The sequence below is a fragment of the Seriola aureovittata genome, chromosome 5, assembly GCF_021018895.1.
Source record: "Seriola aureovittata isolate HTS-2021-v1 ecotype China chromosome 5, ASM2101889v1, whole genome shotgun sequence".
Lineage (NCBI taxonomy): Eukaryota > Metazoa > Chordata > Actinopteri > Carangiformes > Carangidae > Seriola > Seriola aureovittata.
Window position 1 is genome coordinate 19,705,646 of NC_079368.1, and position 20,958 is coordinate 19,726,603.

The following is a 20,958-nucleotide window of genomic DNA, read 5'->3' on the forward strand; positions in this document are numbered from 1 at the left end:
TATTCTTTGGAAACAGATGTTTTAATAGAGATTTATTTTAATTAAGTATTTAATTACACTGCCCCTTCATACGTTATTAGTCATTTTTGTATCGGTCTACTTGGTCAATGACATGAACACTAAAAGTCCAGTTCATAATGGTGAGATATAGGTTTATCAAATGTACGTCTTTAGCCATTGGACTGGAATCAGTAATACCCTCATTAGTCCACATAGATCAAACAGGCTTCATAAAAGGGAGACACTCTTCAGAAAACACCAGAAGACTATTCAATCTTATTAATCTCTACAACAACAACACACACCTAAAAACCACACCCTTTATTATAGCAACCCTCGATGCAGAGAAGGCTTTTGACAAAGTAAACTGGCCCTTTCTCTTCTACCTAAACCAATTCAGATTTCAGTCATATTTTACCACCTGGATTAAAACTCTCTACCGTTCCCCCTTGGCTTCTGTTATCACCAATGGAATCATATCAAAACCCTTCAAACTACAACGAGGCACTCGTCAAGGATGCCCCCTATCACCCCTTTTGTTTGCACTCTTCCTTGAACCTCTGGCTGCCTCCATTAGACAAGGCGATGCCGTCTCAGGCATAAAACTAAAAAGCACCCACCATAAAATAAGCCTATATGCGGACGACGTTTTACTATTCATTACAAATCCGTTATCCTCACTCCCTCAAATCCACAATCTAATCGACAAATAGAGCAAGATATCAGGCTACTCTATAAACTGGACAAAATATGAGATTTTACCAATCGGTGGGTGGGACAGATAGATGCAACACCCTCTTCTCAGCCGCACAGTTAAATCAATTAAATATCTTGGAATCCACATCTCCTCCAACCCTAATGAATTATTAAAACTCAACCACACACCTTTATTACAAGAAATAAAAGACAGTTTAGAAAGATGGAATAAATTACCACTCTCCTTGATCGGGCGCATCTCAATGGTCAAAATGAAAATCCTTCCAAAAATAAATTACCCCTTTGCCATAATCCCTATAGCCCCACCCCAAAGCTGATTCTCCTCTCTGAACAGCACAATCACCAAATTTTACTGGAAAAATAAACAACCAAGAATAAGGACTCAAGGCCCCTAACTTTTATTACTACTTCCTTTCACAACAACTGCTGTATATCCACCACTGGACAAAAACACAAACTCACCATGGTTACATGTTGAAAACAGCCTAGCTCAAGAACTGGGCACTAAAAATCTCCCTTTCATTGATAACTCCATAAAGCCCCACCCCTGCTACAAACACAACACAATCAACACTACTCTCAACGCATGGTGGAAAGCAAATAAAATCTTCCAATACAAAATATCACTTTCAACACAAACTCCCATATGGAATAACCCTATGCTTCTGATCAATAACAAACCCTTCATACGAGATGTGATAAATAAGCGCCTCAACACCACAGAAATGAATAACTAAATTTCTCCCTTCTACCTAAAATTACACGCACTCAAACCTAAAAAGATGCTGTCCCAGATATATAATCTCCTAATATCCACCGACTCAACAATATCAATCCCCATACACAAATGGACGAGAGACATAAACAACCTACCAATCGACACCAACTGGCAAACAATATGTAACAACATATATTCTATGACATGCAATTCCAAAACTCAACTAATACAGTACAAAATCCTTCACAGAACCCAAATAACCAACCACACACTCCACTGTATGGGTCTCAAACAGAGCAACACTTGCACACTCTGCACAACTACAATGGACAATCACATCCTCACCCTCTGGTATTGCCCCCCAATCCAAAACTTCTGGACAAATGTACTAGATAAGCTATCCGAGATGCTTAGCACAAACATCCCATTAAGTCCTATCATTGCCCTTCTCGGCGATCTGTCTGCAACAAACATATCTGAAAACCATAAACCATTCATATTAATATCACTTACCATTGCCAAAAAGATCATATTACTGAACTGGAAAGACAAAACTAAGGTATCTACTCAACACTGGCTCAACATATTGACAGACCACTCAAATCTAGAAAAACTCACAGCAACTCTGAAAAATAATCTCAAACTGTATGAAGAAACCTGGTACCCATTTTTAAAATACATTCAGAACTGATTCCTCTTACAAAAAAGGACTTTAACACCATTCAACTCTCACCCCCATCAATCAAATTTTCTGAATCAGACCCCATTCCTCCCTTCACCATCATCATTGGCAATATGACTTGGCCATTCTTCTACTTTTCCTCCCTTCCTCTTCTTTGCACGGTTAGTCCTTTAAAAATTAGACACTATATATCATATCTCTTTACCTTTTAACCTTTTATTTTATTAGAAAACTTATCACTTACTTTTCTGATGTGGGATTATATTTTTATTATGATAATTATACATATATGTATTTGTCTAATTATTATTATTACTATAACTTTTATTTACCTATTTATATAATTTTGTTTTGTCAATTCTACAACAATCATCATAGCCAGATTACCAGTTGGTTTTTTTTTTTTGTTTTTTTCCTCTTATCCATCAATCCATTTTCTTCCGCTTATCCTCTAGTAGGGTCGCAGGGTGGCTGGAGCCTATCCCAGCATCTTTTCGGGCGGGAGGCGGGGTACACCCTGGACAGGTCGGCAGTCCATCGCAGGGCAAACATTCAACCATTCACACTCACAGCCACACCTATGGTCAATCTAGAGTATCAAATTAGCCTAGTCCTAGCCTAGTCCCCATTTGCATGTCTTTGGACTGTGGGAGGAAGCCGGAGTACCCGGAGAGAACCCACACAGGGAGAACATGCAAACTCCACACAGAAAGATCCCGTGTCCGAGCTGGGACTCGAACCTGGAACCTTCTTGCTGTGAGGCGACAGCGCTAACCACTGCACCAGTGCAGTATAAGTGTGATGGCCCCTCGACCGCTCGATATGTCTCCCTTGCCTCAGACCGCTCACATCCGTTGCTGGCCTTCCCGCAATCAAACACAACCACCATACACTAGATCGGAGGAAAAGAAAAAAACAACATAAAAGCATCCCAACAATTTTCACTACAAAACCCTCCTCGATCTCTTTTAATGCACCACATACACAAGGCTTTTAATATACCACACACAAATGTATTAATGTACAGTTATTTGTGAGTAGGCCGCGCCACCAGCGGTCTGGGAGCAACGGGGACACAATTTTTAGCGGGAGTAGACGACCACGAGTGACCATCAACCACTATTAATTCACACCCCAATCTCTTCACCTATAGATCGAATTTTATTTATGAAATTTATTATTAATCCAGTTTTTTTTTTGACTTAACTTCTTTCTATCATTTAGATTACTACTGTCATTACTTAATTATAACTATATCATTACTATTATTATGAACATATTTATTATTATTAATAGATTTATATATCATCAGTAATATATTTATATATCATTATCATACTTATTTACATCATATTTATTGTCATCAGTTTTATTATTACTTTGGTCATTATCTTCGTATTCTACACACCTGCTCCCATAATACAATCACAATATTTCCACTGCACAAAACCAAACCCCATCAACACACCCCCACACAACACTATGCAGTCTCACCAATAACATTGGTGTGTTCATCATCATCATGTAATAACCACCACAATCCATATTCTGGTGAAGCAAATACTTTATCCTTCCTGTCAACTGACTCTTTCCTGAGCTGAAGCCCTCAGAGTCCAGCTGGACTATGACATGGGGGAGGTCTCTTTCTACGACCCTGAAAACATGACTCACATCTACACTTACAGAGACACTTTCACTGAGAAACTATTCCCATATTTCAGTATTGCAAAGTCTGGTGACGCCAAAACCTCTGATATCAAACTGTGTCATACTGAGAAATCTCTGTGATGTTCAGGGATGTTAGTTTTAGGTTTAGAGTGAGGTTTATTACACTCTAAACTCATCATCACACTTTACAGCCAAGCTGCTTCTACACCTGCTCACCTGTCATTTAGTCTTTAAAACAGATGTGATCTGTTGTTGAGAGTCACAGAAACAGTTTGTTTATAAACGTCTGTATGATGGGTGTAAACATAGATACAGATTCCCAACATGAAAACATTAATGGCCACATGTTTATTCTTGTCAGTGTCAAAAGATGGAGACAAACTTCACCTTTTGTTCAGTCTGGTCGATTTGAACACTGAACATTGTGTTTCCACTTTCAGTTACTTTGTTTTTTGGGTTTTTTTTTTTTATACGTGCACATTATTGATTGAATGATCAGCAACAATACTCAGATAGGATTTGACATTCAAACCATGATTGGTTGGTATTAAGGGGCTCAAAGTGTGTCAAGAAAACGTTCCCCACACCATTACACCTCCAGCAGCCCTGACTGTTGGTACAAAGGAGGTTGTGTCCATGGATTCATGCTGCTGATGCTGAATTGTGACTCTACCATCTGCTGCCTCAACGTTTGACGTGTTCATCGCTCTGAGATGCTTCTCTGCTCACCACAGTTGTAAAAAGTGGTTGTCTGAGTGACCGTAGCCTTTCTGTCAGTTCCAGTGTGACCACTGACCTCTGAGCTCTCTCCTCTACAAGGTGTTTCCGTCCTCGGAGCTGCTGATCACTGGATGTTTTTTTTGTTTTTGGCTCCATTGTGAGTAAAAACTCTAGAGACTGCTGTGTGTGAAAATCTCAGGGGATCAGCTGTTTCATGAATCGTCCAACCAGCTCGTCCGACACCAACAATGATGCTACGGTCAAAGTCACTGAGATCACATCTTCCCCTCATTGTGATGTTTGTTGTGTACATTGACTGAAGCTCCTGACCTGTATCTGCAGGATTGTCCACTTTGAAATAAATGCTGCCACAAGATTGGCTGACGCTAAATGTCCAGTTCATAATGGTGAGATATAGGTTTATCAAATGTACATCTTATGGATGCTACTTTACATGATTACAGTATACTTGTATGTATATCATAAAGCAGCACATTACTTCATCTTGACTTATTGATGGTTTAAACTTCATTTTTGTTTTCAAAACAAAAAATTTCTTCCTGAAACTCTTTCAGTCTGTTTTCAGAACACAGTTTATCTAAATCTCAGTATCTGCTCTTCAACTTTTATTTACAATTACAATACAATATTTTCCTTTTGTTACGACACATGAAAACAAACTTGAAATAATCCTAAATATGTAAAACTGTGTGAAGAATAAATCATTGCATGTTGGAGAAAGGTTGTACAACTTGTTTGATTTTGTTGGAGTTGCATTGATTTTCACAGCGGTCAGCTGCTCACTGTGTGTGTGATCTCACAGTTAGAAACAGTCAGAAATCAGATCTGAAGATGGATCGTTTTTCTGTTACAGATCTGCCACAATCCTGTAGTTTATCATTAGAAAGTTACAGAAGGTCATTAAACAACTTCTCTTCCTGCCTGGACGACATTTCTTCAATCCTCATTGTTTTCCTGTTTACTTTTAATGAGAAATAAGAAAGTCCGACCAGTGCATGATGGGATATATACTCATGTCCTCCTGTGACCCTGAACAGAGAGAGACAGTAAATGACATATGACTGAGTGATTGAATGAAGAAGTGAATCAGTGAGAACATGTGGGGCAAAGAAAAGAAAAAACATCTGCACAAGATTAACAAGAAGAAAGAAGATCTGAGGGTTGAATTAAAACTTTGTAGCTGCATTTGAAGTTAATACCTGCAACATTTAATCTATCTGGAGGAAATAAACATCTTCATACTGACATGTTGGCAGAATGTTTCCTGGTGCAGTTGCTGAAACATAAAATGTTGTCAAACTGGTCTGGTGTCAGTGTAGACGTTCACTCCTCACTGAGTGAACAGAAAACTCTCCTTGATTCATTCTTATTGTGAATTGTAGAAATGTTATAATCTATGTAATCTCTGATCTACATGATCTTTGTTGAGAAAAGGAGAGACGGATCAGAATGATGAGACATTTTCAATGTTGTGTTGTTTGCCTACAGATGACTGTGCTGTGTGAAACAAAGATTCAAATATTTCTCTCTGAAACACTTTGTGGCAGCTCCATCTGCTGGTGACAAAATGACACGGCAGCGTTTCCGACTGGTAAAATTCAACCAATGACAGAGGTGAAGAAAATGAAAATAGTTGTTTTGATTGTCATCGCTGCTCAGATGTCCGTACAGGGTGTGACGGGACTGTAAGCAGAACGTTGCAGAGACGGTGACTTGGTGAGTTTTGCTGTTAAATATAATCAAAATACCAAGGAAATGGCTGAGAAAGTCGCTCTGGTTGAAAGTTTCCTGAGTTGCCATGTGTGTTCAGAGACTTTCAAAGATCCTGTGTCTCTGAGCTGCAACCACAGCTTCTGTTCAAGCTGCCTGAAAAAATTCTGGGAACAAGCTAAAAACAAAAACTGTCCCATTTGTAAAAGGAAATCCTCAGAGGCTTTTCCAACTGTAAACTTTGCACTGAAGGAACTGGCTGATTCCTTTGCTGGGAGACAGAAATCTGGATCATCTGAGACAGAACTGGGAGAGAAGAAGGTGGAGGTGGTTTGTAGTAAACATCAAGAAGAGACTAAATTGTTCTGTATGGATGAAGATAGAGCTGTGTGTCCTGTCTGTGAGTTTTCTCTCCACCACGGTCACAAGGTGGTTCCTGTAGAACAAGCAGTCAGTGACCTGAAGGAGCAGCTGAAATCTGACTTAAAGTCTCTGCAGGACAAGAGGAACAAATACAAACAAGTGGAGAAAACATACAGTGAAATGACTGAAATCTCCAAGGAGCAGCTGTCGTCCACAGAGAGGCAGATCAGAGCAGAGTTCAACAAGCTCCACCAGTTCCTGAAAGAGGAAGAGGAGTCCAGACTGGCAGCTCTGAGGGAGGAAGAGGAACAGAAGGGGAAGACTATCAGCAGAGGGATGAAGATGATTCAGGAGCAGATCTCCTCTCTGTCAGACAGTATCTCTGCTGTTGAAGAAGACCTGCAGAAACACAACGTGCCGTTCCTCAGCAGTTATAAAGCCACTCAGACCAGAGCCACAGCCCAGTGCTCACTGTCAGATCCACAGCTGCTCTCAGGAGCTCTGACAGATGTGGCCAAACACCTGGGCAACCTATCCTTCAGAGTCTGGGAGAAGATGAAGGAGAAGGTCCACTTCAGTCCTGTCATTCTGGACCCAAACACTGCAAGCCCCTGGCTCCATCTGTCTGATGATCTGACCAGTGTGAGACATGGGGACACAAAGCAGCAGCTCCCTGACAATCCAGAGAGATTCACTCAGTATGTCACTGTTCTGGGCTCTGAGGGCTTCAGCTCAGGGAAACACAGCTGGGAGGTGGAGGTGGGAGACCATCCTGACTGGATTGTGGGTTTGACTAAAGAGTCAGTTGACAGGAAGGGAGAGTGTCCTGCTTCACCAGAATATGGAATTTGTTGTTTATCACATGATGATGATGAATACACCAATGGTGATGGTGAGACTGTCCCAGTGAAGAAGAGTCTCCAGAGGATCAGAGTCCAGCTGGACTATGACAGGGGGGAGGTGTCCTTCTACGACCCTGAAGACACGACTCACATCTACACTCACAGAGACACTTTTACTGAGAAACTCTTCCCATATTTTAATATTGGAGAAGCTGGTGACGCCAAAACCTCTGTTATCAAACTATGTCACACTGAGATTTCTCTGTGATGTTCAGGGATGTTAGTTTTTCTCTCATGATGGTTTGAGGTTTATTACACTTTAAACTCATCATCACACTTTACAGCCAAGCTGCTTCTACATCTGCTCACCTGTCATTTAGTCTTTAAAACAGATGTGATTTGGTGTTGAGGGTTACTAAAACATTTAGCTCCTTGTTTCTGTGCTCTGAAATGAATTATCCAGAATTGTGTTGATGTACAAAACTGAAAACATGAACAACTCAACAACTGTTTTCAACTGAATCAGATCAGGTGATAAACTTTTATACAGCTGCAAATCAAGACAGATTTTAAATAATATCATCATCATCTGCTTTAGTTTTTAAGATTTCTGATTAATTGTTGTTTAATTATTTTATTTATGAAGAGAATTGATCTGTTGTTGAGGGCCACAGAAACTTTACTGTCTGAAATTGATCGTGTAAAATGATTTTTATCTTCAATTGTTGTTGTCATGGAAACTCCTTGTAAATACATGAAAATCCAAACTGTTGTTTTTATATGAAAATCATTTAGTCACAGTTTTGTTTTCTTTGGCTCAGATTTATTCATGATGGTAACTCCTGCTGTCGATTTTCAGCTTTTTAAAAATAGATTTAGTTTGCAGGTTTGTTGGATCTTTATTCTTAAAATAAAGATTAATATCCAAGAAAATGTGACAACAAACTGCTGAAGCTGTATCACATCATTAGGAAACAAACTTTACAAATCAGAGCTGTTCATTATCCTGGTTCTCAGCATCTTGTTTTGAGTCAAACAACATTGTATAGTAGTTTATATCCACTGTCCTGATGCTCTGACTGTTTCACTTCTGTGACAGTTTGTTCATCAGCAGTTTTACTTTTTGATCTTCTTGTGTCATTTGATGAGTTTTGGATCTGTAGTTTTATTCTTTGGAAACAGATTTTTTAATAGAGATTTATTTTAATTAAGTATTTAATTACACTGCCTCTTCATACATTATTTGTCATTTTTGTATCGGTCTACTTGGTCAATGACATGAACGCTAAATGTCCAGTTCATAATGGTGAGATATAGGTTTATCAAATGTACATCTTATGGATGCTACTTTAAATGATGTGTAAATAAATCAGCAGCAGTTTTTACTTAGATTTTTTTTGGGACAGGAAATGAGATTTATTTTATGATTTTGTTTCCGTTTCTGATAATCGTCATTTTAGAAAACTCAGTGTGAATTACAGTATATTTGTATGTATATCATAAAGCAGCACATTACTTCATCTTGACCTATTGATGGTTTAAACTTCATTCTAGTTTTCAAAGCAACAAATTTCTTCCTGAAACTCTTTTGGTCTGTTTTCAGAACACAGTTTATCTAAATCTCAGTATCTGCTCTTCAACTTTTATTTACAAAACAAAACTCAAGATATTTCCTTTTGTGACGTCACATGAAAACAAACTTGAAATAATCCTAAATATGTAAAACTATTTGAAGAATAAATCATTGCATGTTGGAGAAAGGTTGTACAACTTGTTTAATTTTGTTGGAGTTGCATTGATTTTCACAGCTGCTCACTGTGTGTGATCTCACAGTTAGAAACAGTCAGAAATCAGATCTGAAGATGGATCGTTTCTCTGTTACAGATCTGCCACAATCCTGTAGTTTATCATTAGAAAGTTACAGAAGGTCATTAAACAACTTCTCTTCCTGCCTGGACGACATTTCTTCAATCCTCATTGTTTTCCTGTTTGATTTTAATGAGAAATAAGAAATCGACAGAACATTCATGTTTTGTTCACAATATAAAAATCTGATCATTAGTTATTTGTGAGTCATTTGTCAATCTCATTATAATCAGTCCGACCAGTGCATGATGGGATATATACTCATGTCCTCCTGTGACCCTGAACAGAGAGAGACAGTAAATGACATATGACTGAGTGATTGAATGAAGAAGTGAATCAGTGAGAACATGTGGGGCAAAGAAAAGAAAAAACATCTGCACAAGATTAACAAGAAGAAAGAAGATCTGAGGGTTGAATTAAAACTTTGTAGCTGCATTTGAAGTTAATACCTGCAACATTTAATTTGTCTGGAGGAAATAAACATCTTCATACTGACTTGTTGGCAGAATGTTTCCTGGTGCAGTTGCTGAAACATAAAATGTTGTCAAACTGGTCTGGTGTCAGTGGAGACGTTCACTCCTCACTGAGTGAACAGAAAACTCTCCTTGATTCATTCTTATTGTGAATTGTAGAAATGTTATAATCTATGTAATCTCTGATCTACATGATCTTTGTTGAGAAAAGGAGAGAGGGATCAGAATGATGAGACATTTTCAATGTTGTGTTGTTTGCCTACAGATGACTGTGCTGTGTGAAACAAGGAGTCTAATATTTCTCTCTGAAACACTTTGTGGCAGCTCCATCTGCTGGTGACAAAATGACACGGCAGCGTTTCCGACTGGTAAAATTCAACCAATGACAGAGGTGAAGAAAATGAAAACAGTTGTTTTGATTGTCATCGCTGCTCAGGTGTCATTACAGGGTGTGACAGGACTGTAAGCAGAACGTAGAAGAGACTCCCCACCAAGGTCTCCAAGCTCATAATAATTTCCCCATTTTCCTCAGAGCTCTGGACAAAGTCCTCCAGATGTTGAGGAAACGGCTTGGAGGGTTTACATGCACCCACATAGATAACATTGGGCATGGCAGAACAAGGGAACTCAAAGGTGAAGTCAGCTTTCATCAGCCAAATATCTTCTGCCTGAACAAGCACAACATAGTGGACGTCAGGACGAAAGAGACGGTGGACAAATGGTGTGTAGTGAGGCTCTCTGATTATCACCTGCTTATTAAGTAGCATTAACGCACATTAAACATTTTTCATCTGTAGCGCCAATCTTCTTTCTTACCAGCGAGGCAGATAACCAGTACTGTTTTAGTCTGTGTATGGGCAATGAGCTTGATGCAAACAGGAGCGGTACCTCCATTTAAAATGTTTACTCAGAACAAAAATAAAGTTACAAGATTCACTCTTTGTGCTCGACTTGGCACACCGGTCAAAAAAACTGTCTTGCTCCACAGACTGATCAACTCCAACTGAGAGCTATTGGCTGTGATGTAACTGGAAGAATTATTAAAAGAGCATTTCGACATTTTTACTATTAAGTCACTAAATATGGACAATTCTTAATGTGGCTCTTACATCACTCGGAGCATATGGGAGCAATGAGGGGGTGACTGTCCATCATACATTGAAAACCAGAGACAGGCCAAATGTAAAAGTCGTTTTCAGGAGAAATTTCTTGGATTGATTTTAAAAGCTCAAACCACATTTTATGACTAAAGGATTCTTTTAGGTATTTGGAGGCAGAAGTGATATTTTATTTCTATACCACCTCAGCAATAACAGCTATATGAGTAGTGTGTTTATGACACACTGTTTTCGTTGTTGTATTTATGAATTGAAAGAGAAATTGACTGAATATTTATGTGCTGGTTTCAAATGAAACACCCAATCAATGGTTATTTACTTTGCAGTTCGTAATCTTATACTTCTTTCAACTAATAAATGAGATAAGCAAATGTATTGTGATCCTTAATGTGAATAAGAGGCTAAAGAATGCTGAAAAATTACTAATGTTATTGAATTTAGTCTCATGTTTGTAACCAACAGGTTTTACATACATTTTGCCAGTGAGATCAATAGAAGATTATAAGATAGGAAATGAAATGAAACCTGATGAAAAGCTTTTCTATTCGTGCTTGTTAACTGATTGTTCTGTATTTAGCTCACGTGACTAAAATGAACACAGATATATACAGATACAGACATATCGGAAGAAAATGTTTCCTATTATTACAAAGTAAAAGTGTTCAGTCCTCACGAGACTAAGATACCACAAACTTCTGCTTCTTTGTGTCAGTTCATGAACGTTTACATTGTTCATTTAGTGAAACAAAGAATCAGGGGTCATACCTTTTACAGATTTGGCTCATTCTGATGGTTTTGTCAGGAAATCAACTGTAACATACAAGAGTCAAGAGGAAAATATTAAACTCTAAATGACAAACAGACGGCTCCATCTGCTGGTGACACAACAACATGGCAGCATTTCATACCGGTAATAAGTTAACCAATGACAGAGGTGAAAGAAAGTGAAAGTAGAATTTGACATTGTTGATTCATTGTTGAGACGCCATTACAGGGTGTCAGATCTCTGCTGGAAAACAGCGTTTGGATTATTTACAGTTCAGAGACAGTGACTTGGTGAGTCTTGCTGTTGAAATATAATTAAGTTACCAAGGAAATGGCTGAGAAAGTTGCTCTACTTGAAAGTTTCCTGAGTTGCCACGTGTGTTCAGAGACTTTCAGAGATCCTGTGTCTCTGAGCTGCAACCACAGCTTCTGTTCAAGCTGCCTGAAGAAATTCTGGGAACAAGCTAAAAACAAAAACTGTCCCATTTGCAAAAGAAAATCTTCAAAGAGTGATCCAGGACTGAATTTTACACTGAAGGAACTGGCTGATTCCTTTGCTGGGAGACAGAAATCTGGATCATCTGAGACAGAACTGGGAGAGAAGAAGGTGGAGGTGGTTTGTAGTAAACATCAAGAAGAGCCTAAATTGTTCTGTAAGGATGAAGATAGAGCTGTGTGTCCTGTCTGTGAGTTTTCTCTCCACCACGGTCACAAGGTGGTTCCTGTAGAACAAGCAGTCAGTGACCTGAAGGAGCAGCTGAAATCTGACTTAAAGTCTCTACAGGACAAGAGGAACAAATACAAACAAGTGGAGAAAACATACAGTGAAACGATTCAACACTCCAAGAAGCAGCTGTCGTCCACAGAGAGGCAGATCAGAGCAGAGTTCAACAAGCTCCACCAGTTCCTGAAAGAGGAAGAGGAGTCCAGACTGGCAGCTCTGAGGGAGGAAGAGGAGCAGAAGGGGAAGACTATCAGCAGAGAGATGAAGATGATTCAGGAGCAGATCTCCTCTCTGTCAGACAGTATCTCTGCTGTTGAAGAAGACCTGCAGAAACACAACGTGCCGTTCCTCAGCAGTTATAAAGCCACTCAGACCAGAGCCACAGCCCAGTGCTCACTGTCAGATCCACAGCTGCTCTCAGGAGCTCTGACAGATGTGGCCAAACACCTGGGCAACCTGTCCTTCAGAGTCTGGGAGAAGATGAAGGAGAAGGTCCACTTCAGTCCTGTCATTCTGGACCCAAACACTGCAAACCCCTGGCTCCATCTGTCTGATGATCTGACCAGTGTGAGAAATGGAGACACATATCAGCAGCTCCCTGACAATCCAGAGAGATTCACTCAGTATGCCAATGTTCTGGGCTCTGAGGGCTTCAGCTCAGGGAAACACAGCTGGGAGGTGGAGGTGGGAGACCATCCTGTCTGGAATGTGGGTTTGACTAAAGAGTCAGTTGACAGGAAGGGAGAAATTTTTATTTCACCAGAATATGGATTCTGGTGTTTATTACATCGCAGTGGAAAATACACCAATGGTGTTGGTAAGACTGTCACAGTGAAGAAGAGTCTCCAGAGGATCAGAGTCCAGCTGGACTATGACAGGGGGGAGGTGTCCTTCTACGACCCTGAAGACATGACTCACATCTACACTTACAGAGAAACTTTCATTGAGAAACTCTTCCCACATTTCAGTATTGGAAAGTCTGGTGACGCCAAAACCTCTGTTATCAAACTATGTCACACTGAGATTTCTCTGTGATGTTCAGGGATGTTAGTTTTTCTCTCATGATGGTTTGAGGTTTATTACAGTCTAAACTCATCATCACACTTTACAGCCAAGCTGCTTCTACATCTGCTCACCTGTCATTTAGTCTTTAAAACAGATGTGATTTGGTGTTGAGGGTCACTAAAACATTTAGCTCCTTCTTTCTGTGCTCTGAAATGAATTATCCAGAATTGTGTTGATGTACAAAACTGAAAACATGAACAACTCAACAACTGTTTTCAACTGAATCAGATCAGGTGATAAACTTTTATACAGCTGCAAATCAAGACAGATTTTAAATAATATCATCATCATCAGTTTTAGTTTGTAAGATTTCTGATTAATTGTTGTTTAATTATTTTATTCATGAAGAGAATTGATCTGTTGTTGAGGGCCACAGAAACTTTACTGTCTGAAATTGATCATGTAAAATGATTTTTATCTTCAATTGTTGTTGTCATGGAAACTCCCTGTAAATACATGAAAACCCAAACTGTTGTTTTTATATGAAAATCATTTAGTTACTGTTTTGTTTTCTTTAGTTCAGATTTATTCATGATGGTAACTCCTGCTGTCGATTTTCAGCTTTTCAAAAATAGATTTAATTTGTAGGTTTGTTGGATCTTTATTCTTAAAATAAAGATTAATATCCAAGAAAATGTGACAACAAACTGCTGAAGCTGTATCACATCATTAGGAGACAAACTTTACAAATCAGAGCTGTTCATTATCCTGGTTCTCAGCATCTTGTTTTGAGTCAAACAACATTGTATAGTAGTTTATATCCACTGTCCTGATGCTCTGACTGTTTCACTTCTGTGACAGTTTTACTTTTTGATCTTCTTGTGTCATTTGATGAGTTTTGGATCTGTAGTTTTATTCTTAGAAAACAGATGTTTTAATAGAGATTTATTTTAATGAAGTATTTAATTACACTGCCTCTTCATACGTTATTTGTCATTTTTGTATCGTTCTACTTGGTCAATGACATGAAAGCTAAATGTCCAGTTCATAATGGTGAGATATAGGTTTATCAAATGTACATTTTATGGATGCTACTTTACATGATGTGTAAAAAAAATCACCAGCCGTTTTTACTAGATTTTTTTCAGACAGGAAATGAGATTTATTTTATAATTTTGTTTCCGTTTCTGATAATCTTCATTTTAGAAAACTCAGTGTGAATTACAGTATATTTGTATGTATATCATAAAGCAGCACATTACTTCATCTTGACCTATTGATGGTTTAAACTTCATTTTTGTTTTCAAAACAACAAATTTCTTCCTGAAACTCTTTCAGTCTGTTTTCAGAACACAGTTTATCTAAATCTCAGTATCTGCTCTTCAACTTTTATTTACAAAACAAAACTCAAGATATTTCCTTTTGTGACGTCACATGAAAACAAACTTGAAATAATCCTAAATATGTAAAACTATTTGAAGAATAAATCATTGCATGTTGGAGAAAGGTTGTACAACTTGTTTAATTTTGTTGGAGTTGCATTGATTTTCACAGCTGCTCACTGTGTGTGTGATCTCACAGTTAGAAACAGTCAGAAATCAGATCTGAAGATGGATCGTTTCTCTGTTACAGATCTGCCACAATCCTGTAGTTTATCATTAGAAAGTTACAGAAGGTCATTAAACAACTTCTCTTCCTGCCTGGACGACATTTCTTCAATCCTCATTGTTTTCCTGTTTGATTTTAATGAGAAATAAGAAATCGACAGAACATTCATGTTTTGTTCACAATATAAAAATCTGATCATTAGTTATTTGTGAGTCATTTGTCAATCTCATTATAATCAGTCCGACCAGTGCATGATGGGATATATACTCATGTCCTCCTGTGACCCTGAACAGAGAGAGACAGTAAATGACATATGACTGAGTGATTGAATGAAGAAGTGAATCAGTGAGAACATGTGGGGCAAAGAAAAGAAAAAACATCTGCACAAGATTAACAAGAAGAAAGAAGATCTGAGGGTTGAATTAAAACTTTGTAGCTGCATTTGAAGTTAATACCTGCAACATTTAATTTGTCTGGAGGAAATAAACATCTTCATACTGACTTGTTGGCAGAATGTTTCCTGGTGCAGTTGCTGAAACATAAAATGTTGTCAAACTGGTCTGGTGTCAGTGGAGACGTTCACACCTCACTGAGTGAACAGAAAACTCTCCTTGATTCATTCTTATTGTGAATTGTAGAAATGTTATAATCTATGTAATCTCTGATCTACATGATCTTTGTTGAGAAAAGGAGAGAGGGATCAGAATGATGAGACATTTTCAATGTTGTGTTGTTTGCCTACAGATGACTGTGCTGTGTGAAACAAGGAGTCTAATATTTCTCTCTGAAACACTTTGTGGCAGCTCCATCTGCTGGTGACAAAATGACACGGCAGCATTTCCGACTGGTAAAATTCAACCAATGACAGAGGTGAAGAAAATGAAAACAGTTGTTTTGATTGTCATCGCTGCTCAGGTGTCATTACAGGGTGTGACAGGACTGTAAGCAGAACGTAGAAGAGACTCCCCACCAAGGTCTCCAAGCTCATAATAATTTCCCCATTTTCCTCAGAGCTCTGGACAAAGTCCTCCAGATGTTGAGGAAACAGCTTGGAGGGTTTACATGCACCCACATAGATAACGTTGGGCATGGCAGAACAAGGGAACTCAAAGGTGAAGTCAGCTTTCATCAGCCAAATATCTTCTGCCTGAACAAGCACAACATAGTGGACGTCAGGACGAAAGAGACGGTGGACAAATGGTGTGTAGTGAGGCTCTCTGATTATCACCTGCTTATTAAGTAGCATTAACGCACATTAAACATTTTTCATCTGTAGCGCCAATCTTCTTTCTTACCAGCGAGGCAGATAACCAGTACTGTTTTAGTCTGTGTATGGGCAATGAGCTTGATGCAAACAGGAGCGGTACCTCCATTTAAAATGTTTACTCAGAACAAAAATAAAGTTACAAGATTCACTCTTTGTGCTCGACTTGGCACACCGGTCAAAAAAACTGTCTTGCTCCACAGACTGATCAACTCCAACTGAGAGCTATTGGCTGTGATGTAACTGGAAGAATTATTAAAAGAGCATTTCGACATTTTTACTATTAAGTCACTAAATATGGACAATTCTTAATGTGGCTCTTACATCACTCGGAGCATATGGGAGCAATGAGGGGGTGACTGTCCATCATACATTGAAAACCAGAGACAGGCCAAATGTAAAAGTCGTTTTCAGGAGAAATTTCTTGGATTGATTTTAAAAGCTCAAACCACATTTTATGACTAAAGGATTCTTTTAGGTATTTGGAGGCAGAAGTGATATTTTATTTCTATACCACCTCAGCAATAACAGCTATATGAGTAGTGTGTTTATGACACACTGTTTTCGTTGTTGTATTTATGAATTGAAAGAGAAATTGACTGAATATTTATGTGCTGGTTTCAAATGAAACACCCAATCAATGGTTATTTACTTTGCAGTTCGTAATCTTATACTTCTTTCAACTAATAAATGAGATAAGCAAATGTATTGTGATCCTTAATGTGAATAAGAGGCTAAAGAATGCTGAAAAATTACTAATGTTATTGAATTTAGTCTCATGTTTGTAACCAACAGGTTTTACATACATTTTGCCAGTGAGATCAATAGAAGATTATAAGATAGGAAATGAAATGAAACCTGATGAAAAGCTTTTCTATTCGTGCTTGTTAACTGATTGTTCTGTATTTAGCTCACGTGACTAAAATGAACACAGATATATACAGATACAGACATATCGGAAGAAAATGTTTCCTATTATTACAAAGTAAAAGTGTTCAGTCCTCACGAGACTAAGATACCACAAACTTCTGCTTCTTTGTGTCAGTTCATGAACGTTTACATTGTTAATTTAGTGAAACAAAGAATCAGGGGTCATACCTTTTTCAGATTTGGCTCATTCTGATGGTTTTGTCAGGAAATCAACTGTAACATACAAGAGTCAAGAGGAAAATATTAAACTCTAAATGACGAACAGACGGCTCCATCTGCTGGTGACACAACAACATGGCAGCATTTCATACCGGTAATAAGTTAACCAATGACCGAGGTGAAAGAAAGTGAAAGTAGAAGTTGACATTGTTGATTCATTGTTGAGACGCCATTACAGGGTGTCAGATCTCTGCTGGAAAACAGCGTTTGGAATATTTTCAGTTGCAGAGACAGTGACTTGGTGAGTCTTGCTGTTAAATATAATTAAGATACCAAGACAAATGGCTGAGAAAGTCGCTCTGGTTGAAAGTTTCCTGAGTTGCCACGTGTGTTCAGAGACTTTCAGAGATCCTGTGTCTCTGAGCTGCAACCACAGCTTCTGTTCAAGCTGCCTGAAGAAATTCTGGGAACAAGCTAAAAACAAAAACTGTCCCATTTGTAAAAGAAAGTCTTCAAAGAATTTTACAGGTATAAACTTTGCACTGAAGGAACTGGCTGATTCCTTTGCTGGGAGACAGAAATCTGGATCATCTGAGACAGAACTGGGAGAGAAGAAGGTGAATGTGGTTTGTAGTAAACATCAAGAAGAGCCTAAATTGTTCTGTAAGGATGAAGACAGAGCTGTGTGTCCTGTCTGTGAGTTTTCTCTCCACCACGGTCACAAGGTGGTTCCTGTAGAACAAGCAGTCAGTGACCTGAAGGAGCAGCTGAAATCTGACTTAAAGTCTCTGCAGGACAAGAGGAACAAATACAAACAAGTGGAGGAAACATACAGTGAAGTGATTCAACACTCCAAGAAGCAGTTGTTGTCCACAGAGAGGCAGATCAGAGCAGAGTTCAACAAGCTCCACCAGTTCCTGAAAGAGGAAGAGGAGTCCAGACTGGCAGCTCTGAGGGAGGAAGAGGAGCAGAAGGGGAAGACTATCAGCAGAGAGATGAAGATGATTCAGGAGCAGATCTCCTCTCTGTCAGACAGTATCTCTGCTGTTGAAGAAGACCTGCAGAAACACAACGTGCCGTTCCTCAGCAGTTATAAAGCCACTCAGACCAGAGCCAGAGCCCAGTGCTCACTGTCAGATCCACAGCTGCTCTCAGGAGCTCTGACAGATGTGGCCAAACACCTGGGCAACCTGTCCTTCAGAGTCTGGGAGCAGATGAAGGAGAAGGTCCACTTCAGTCCTGTCATTCTGGACCCAAACACTGCATACCCCTGGATCCATTTGTCTGATGATCTGACCAGTGGTAGACAGGAATACACAAAGCAGCAGCTCCCTGACAATCCAGAGAGATTCACTAAGTATGCAGATGTTCTGGGCTCTGAGGGCTTCAGCTCAGGGAAACACAGCTGGGAGGTGGAGGTGGGAGACCATCCTGACTGGAATGTGGGTTTGGCTAAAGAGTCAGTTGACAGAAAGGGAGAAATTTTTATTTCACCAGAATATGGATTCTGGTGTTTATTTCATCGCAGTGGAAAATACACCAATGGTGTTGGTAAGACTGTCAAAGTGAAGAAGAGTCTCCAGAGGATCAGAGTCCAGCTGGACTATGACAGGGGGGAGGTGTCCTTCTACGACCCTGAAGACATGACTCACATCTACACTTACAGAGACACTTTCACTGAGAAACTCTTCCCATATTTCAGTATTACAAAGTCTGGTGACGCCAAAACCTCTGATATCAAATTGTGTCACACTGAGATTTCTCTGTGATGTTCAGGGATGTTAGTTTTTCTCTCATGATGGTTTGAGGTTTATTACACTCTAAACTCATCATCACACTTTACAGCCAACCTGCTTCTACACCTGCTCACCTGTCATTTAGTCTTTAAAACAGATGTGATTTGGTGTTGAGGGTCACTAAAACATTTAGCTCCTTGTTTCTGTGCTCTGAAATGAATTATCCAGAATTGTGTTGATGTACAAAACTGAAAACATGAACAACTCAACAACTATTTTTAACTGAATCAGATCAGTTGATAAACTTTTATACAGCTGCAAATCAAGACAGATTTTTAATAATATCATCATCATCAGTTTTAGTTTGTAAGATTTCTGATTAATTGTTGTTTCATTATTTTATTCATGAAGAGAATTGATCTGTTGTTGAGGGCCACAGAAAGTTTACTGTCTGAAATTGATCATGTAAAATGATTTTTATCTTCAATTGTTGTTGTCATGGAAACTCCCTGTAAATACATGAAAACCCAAACTGTTGTTTTTATATGAAAATCATTTAGTTACTGTTGTGTTTTCTTTAGTTCAGATTTATTCATGATGGTAACTCCTGCTGTCGATTTTCAGCTTTTCAAAAATAGATTTAATTTGTAGGTTTGTTGGATCTTTATTCTTAAAATAAAGATTAATATCCAAGAAAATGTGACAACAAACTGCTGAAGCTGTATCACATCATTAGGAGACAAACTTTACAAATCAGAGCTGTTCATTATCCTGGTTCTCAGCATCTTGTTTTGAGTCAAACAACATTGTATAGTAGTTTATATCCACTGTCCTGATGCTCTGACTGTTTCACTTCTGTGACAGTTTGTTCATCAGCAGTTTTACTTTTTGATCTTCTTGTGTCATTTGATAAGTTTTGGATCTGTAGTTTTATTCTTTGGAAACAGATGTTTTAATAGAGATTTATTTTAATGAAGTATTTAATTACACTGCCTCTTCATACGTTATTTGTCATTTTTGTATCGTTCTACTTGGTCAATGACATGAACGCTAAATGTCCAGTTCATAATGGTGAGATATAAGTTTATCAAATGTACATCTTATGGATGCTACTTTACATGATGTGTAAAAAAAATCACCAGCCGTTTTTACTCAGATTTTTTTCAGACAGGAAATGAGATTTATTTTATAATTTTGTTTCCGTTTCTGATAATCGTCATTTTAGAAAACTCAGTGTGAATTACAGTATATTTGTATGTATATCATAAAGCAGCACATTACTTCATCTTGACCTATTGATGGTTAAACTTCATTTTTGTTTTCAAAACAACACATTTCTTCCTGAAACTCTTTCAGTCTGTTTTCAGAACACAGTTTATCTAAATCTCATTATCTGCTCTTCAACTTTTATTTACAAAATAAAACTCATGATATTTCCTTTTGTGACGTCACATGAAAACAAACTTGAAATAATCCTAAATATGTAAAACTATTTGAAGAATAAATCATTGCATGTTGGAGAAAGGTTGTACAACCTGTTTAATTTTGTTGGAGTTGCACTGATTTTCACAGCTGCTCACTGTGTGTGATCTCACAGTTAGAAACAGTCAGAACATTTGACTTGAATTGAAATGAAGTTCAGAATAAAATACAATACGAATAAATAAAATAAAAACGAATTAAAAGCTTTTGTCTCTATATTTAGTTCAATTGGATGAATTGAACACAGATATATGAGCAGGAAATGTTTTCTGCTACTGCGATAGAAAAATAAAAACGTTGTTAAACTTGTTTAGTTTCAGTCAATGTGTTGAAATGTTTCGAAATGTTTCAAATAAAAGTTTTTCATTAATTTATTTCATGCCTTGC

The 20,958-nt window shown here is 38.3% G+C and overlaps 3 protein-coding genes across 3 annotated transcripts; all 3 read left to right on the forward strand.

Annotated features, from left to right (window-relative positions):
- Positions 1 to 6,212: 6,212 nt before the first annotated feature.
- On the forward strand, positions 6,213 to 9,775 carry LOC130169766 (nuclear factor 7, brain-like). The gene has a single exon (XM_056376725.1). It carries the CDS (start codon positions 6,282 to 6,284, stop codon positions 7,707 to 7,709), a length of 1,428 nt encoding a protein of 475 aa, XP_056232700.1. The 5' UTR covers positions 6,213 to 6,281; the 3' UTR covers positions 7,710 to 9,775.
- A 2,135-nt stretch (positions 9,776 to 11,910) lies between these two features.
- Positions 11,911 to 15,460, forward strand: LOC130169069 (nuclear factor 7, brain-like). The gene has a single exon (XM_056375485.1). It carries the CDS (start codon positions 11,995 to 11,997, stop codon positions 13,420 to 13,422), a length of 1,428 nt encoding a protein of 475 aa, XP_056231460.1. The 5' UTR covers positions 11,911 to 11,994; the 3' UTR covers positions 13,423 to 15,460.
- A 2,093-nt stretch (positions 15,461 to 17,553) lies between these two features.
- Positions 17,554 to 20,945, forward strand: LOC130169035 (nuclear factor 7, brain-like). The gene has a single exon (XM_056375436.1). It carries the CDS (start codon positions 17,695 to 17,697, stop codon positions 19,120 to 19,122), a length of 1,428 nt encoding a protein of 475 aa, XP_056231411.1. The 5' UTR covers positions 17,554 to 17,694; the 3' UTR covers positions 19,123 to 20,945.
- Positions 20,946 to 20,958: the final 13 nt, after the last annotated feature.